This window comes from Sapajus apella, unplaced genomic scaffold (genome assembly GCF_009761245.1).
Source record: "Sapajus apella isolate SASKATOON/1434 unplaced genomic scaffold, GSC_monkey_1.0 scaffold79, whole genome shotgun sequence".
Lineage (NCBI taxonomy): Eukaryota > Metazoa > Chordata > Mammalia > Primates > Cebidae > Sapajus > Sapajus apella.
Window position 1 is genome coordinate 7,012,232 of NW_022437019.1, and position 3,374 is coordinate 7,015,605.

Below are 3,374 nucleotides of genomic sequence, written 5' to 3' on the forward strand. Positions count from 1 at the left end.
CGGAGTTTCGCTCTTGTTACCCAGGCTGGAGTGCAATGGCGCGATCTCGGCTCACCACAACCTCCGCCTCCTGGGTTCAGGCAATTCTCCTGCCTCAGCCTCCTGAGTCGCTGGGATTACAGGCACGCGCCACCATGCCCAGCTAATTTTTTGTATTTTTAGTAGAGACGGGGTTTCACCATGTTGACCAGGATGGTCTCGATCTCTTGACCTTGTGATCCGCCCGCCTCGGCCTCCCACAGTGCTGGGATTACAGGCTTGAGCCACCGCGCCCGGCCAACATGTCAAAATTTAACTTTAAGGATTACATACACCATGTGAAGCTAAATGAAAAAAATTTGTACTATATACTGCTACTGCATAACAGGTTAGAGCTTTCAAGCATAGTAATTTCCTTGAGAACAAGGATATTTTCTATATAATCCAGACAACTCTTAATATTGTTCGGGTATATGTTAAAATAACCTAAATAATACCTGAAAATCATGAATGATGTGATGAACTGCAGTAGAATCCAATAGGTTAACCTGTTCAAATTTTGGTCTTGCTCTTCTAAAACCACAGCCAACAGCATGCCAATTATTCTGCTGAAATTCTTTGTGTACAGCTCTGCCAAGAAGCCCAGTGGCACCAGTAATCAGAACCCTCCTATTGGGGATGTTAACTTCCTCCTAAAAGGTGAAGGGGGAAAGAGTTACTAACTTTGAAAACAGTTTTCTCAAATAAATTAGTCACCATCGTTGTTCCCTAAATTTCTTAATTCTATGTATTTTGATTCATGTCCCATATCTGTAAGCTAATTCTTTAAAGTTAAGTTAGGGCCGGGCACCAGGGCTCATGCCTGTAATCCCAGCACTTTGGGAAGACGAGGCAGGCAGATTCTGCCGAGCTCAGGAGTTTGAGACCAGCCTAAGCAACATAGCGAGACCCCGTCTCAATTAAAAACAAACAAACAAACAAAAAAAAAAACCAAATTTTTTAAATTAAAAAAATAGGCAGACAACACAATTTAAAAGTGTAATAAATAAAGTTAGAAGAATGATTAATCAAACCACATAAAAAACTGCATCCCTTAAGAAAAAGTTTTGAACGATGGGAGCACATGGACACAGGGAGGGGTGCACTACACACTGGGGTCAGTTGGGGGGAAATAGGGGAGGGACGGTGGGGGGTGGGGAGATGGGGAGGGATAGCAGGGGGAGAAATGCCAGATGTAGGTGATGGGGAGGAAGGCAGCAAATCACACTGCCACGTGTGTTCCTATGCAACAATTTTGCATGTTCTTCACATGTACCCCAAAACCTAAAATGCAATAAAATAAATGGGAAAAAAAAAAAAAGAAAAAGTTTTTAACAGGCATGGTAGCTCATGCCTGTAATCCCAGCACTTTGGGAGGTTGAGGTGAGCAGATCATCCGAGGTCAGGAGTTCAAGCCCAGCCTGGCCAACACGGTAAAACCCGATCTCTACTAAAAATATTTTAAAAATTAGCCAGGTGTGGTGGCGGATGCCTGTAATTCCAGCTACTTGGAAGGCTGGGGCAGGAAAATCGCTTGAACTCTGGAGGCAGTGAGCAAAGATCGTGCCACAGCATTCCAGCCTCGGTGACAAGAATGAGAAGACTCCATCACAAAAAAAAAATAAACACAGAGGATAAGAAAAAAGTATTTTAAGCTGATCTGTGTTGCTACTGTGAAACAAACAAATTCTTACACACAGAAATGCAAAGGAACCACTATTTAGGAAACAGTTTAAATTCCATGTTTCCAAGCATCGTCCCCAAAATGTCCCTTCTTCCCAAGATGAGTAACACCAAGTTTCCAACCAGGCTCTTGAATAAAATCAACTTTTACTATTAAAAACAAACCAGTAATTTTATTTCAAGAGTTATTATAGTCACCTAATTCAAAGCTGTCAAAAACTTTAAATACATATACAATAACCAAAAACCTTATAAATCCCTTAGCTCAATTAAATTACTTAGCAAAATACATATATATATATATATATATATATATATTTTAAAAAGACACCAAAATCAGGTATTTCTAGCATAGGAAAAAACCTAAAATGAAAAGACTAACAGGGAAAGTTAGTATAAAGGTAAACTCTTAGGATTATTTTTCCTTAGTTCAGTCAATTCCAAGACATTTTAAAAGTTGAAAGCAATTTCATTCAGGCTCTGTTGCAAAACTTGGCTCTAAACCAATTGATCCATGAAAACAAGGATTTCAGCCAGCAAAATATTTTCTTTGAAGTCTGGCAAGAAAACAGCTCTACAAAGATTGAACTGTAAAAAGAGGTGAAAACATGCCAAGTCTAGTACAGATACAAACAGAAAAAAACAATTTACACAGGATAAATACTGTAAAGATTCCTGAAAAAATATTACAAAAGAGAGATAATTTGGTTTCTTCCGAGTTTCTCACTTTTTACTTCACTCTAGGGAAGCAAAGGAAAGGTAACAGTTCCTAAGGGCAGCGGTTCTCAGGCTTCAGTGTGGGTGTGGATCAGAATCAGCTGGAGGGCTTTTAGATCAGGAAGGTCAGGGGTGGGACTTGATAATTTGCTTTCCTAACAAGTTCCCAAGTGATGCTGATCATCATGATTTGGAGACTGCACTTAGAGGGCCAGTATAATCTCAAACTCCAGGCAAGTTCAAAGCTTTCATAAATGTCTGCTTCTCTTATTCAAACAAAACAAAAAGTGCCATCTACCTTTCTCAAAATGACAACAATATGTTTCCCCCTTAAAAAAGAAAACTAGAAATAGAAGCCAAAGCATTATATAATCCACAAAGGTTACTAAACAGGTAATTAAGATCTCTGTGTACTTCACCGATTCTGTGAAGTACAAACTTGTTCCTTCACTTTAACATCTCTGTTAAATAAAAAAATATATAAATCTTATGAATTGTCATAGTTTGGCAGTATTTTTTGCTGTCTTAGTGCAACTTAAATAAGAACCCAGATGATCTTATTATAGAGCTTCTTGGAGTTGACGCAGTATTAAGCATAAAGAACCAAGCTCTTTTGGGAATATAACACACTTAAAAAAGGAAGTAGAGTTGCATGAGAAAATGCAATTTTATATCCATATACCCTGGAGTTACTATGTACGGCCTCTAGAAGAAAATATAAGTGTACAATACCCAGCAGTCAGATGTCAATGCTCAAGACTTTTATTAAGAGTGAGGATCTGGCCCGGCGCGGTGGCTCACACCTGTAATCCCAGCACTTTGGGAGGCCAAGGCGGGTGGATCACGAGGTCAAGAGATTGAGACCATCCTGGTCAACACGGTGAAACCCCGTCTCTACTAAAAATACAAAAAATTAGCTGGGACTACAGGCATGCGCCACCATGCCCAGCTAATTT

The 3,374-nt window shown here is 39.5% G+C and overlaps 1 protein-coding gene across 2 annotated transcripts in view; it reads right to left on the reverse strand.

Moving 5' to 3' along the window:
* Positions 1 to 3,374, reverse strand: part of MAT2B (methionine adenosyltransferase 2B) — a 16,083-nt gene that overhangs the window by 7,058 nt on the left and 5,651 nt on the right. For both annotated transcript variants that reach the window (XM_032252707.1, XM_032252708.1), the window contains exon 2: positions 477 to 671. In XM_032252707.1, coding sequence (XP_032108598.1) covers positions 477 to 671 — 195 coding nt within the window. The remainder of the gene's footprint in view (positions 1 to 476; positions 672 to 3,374) is intronic.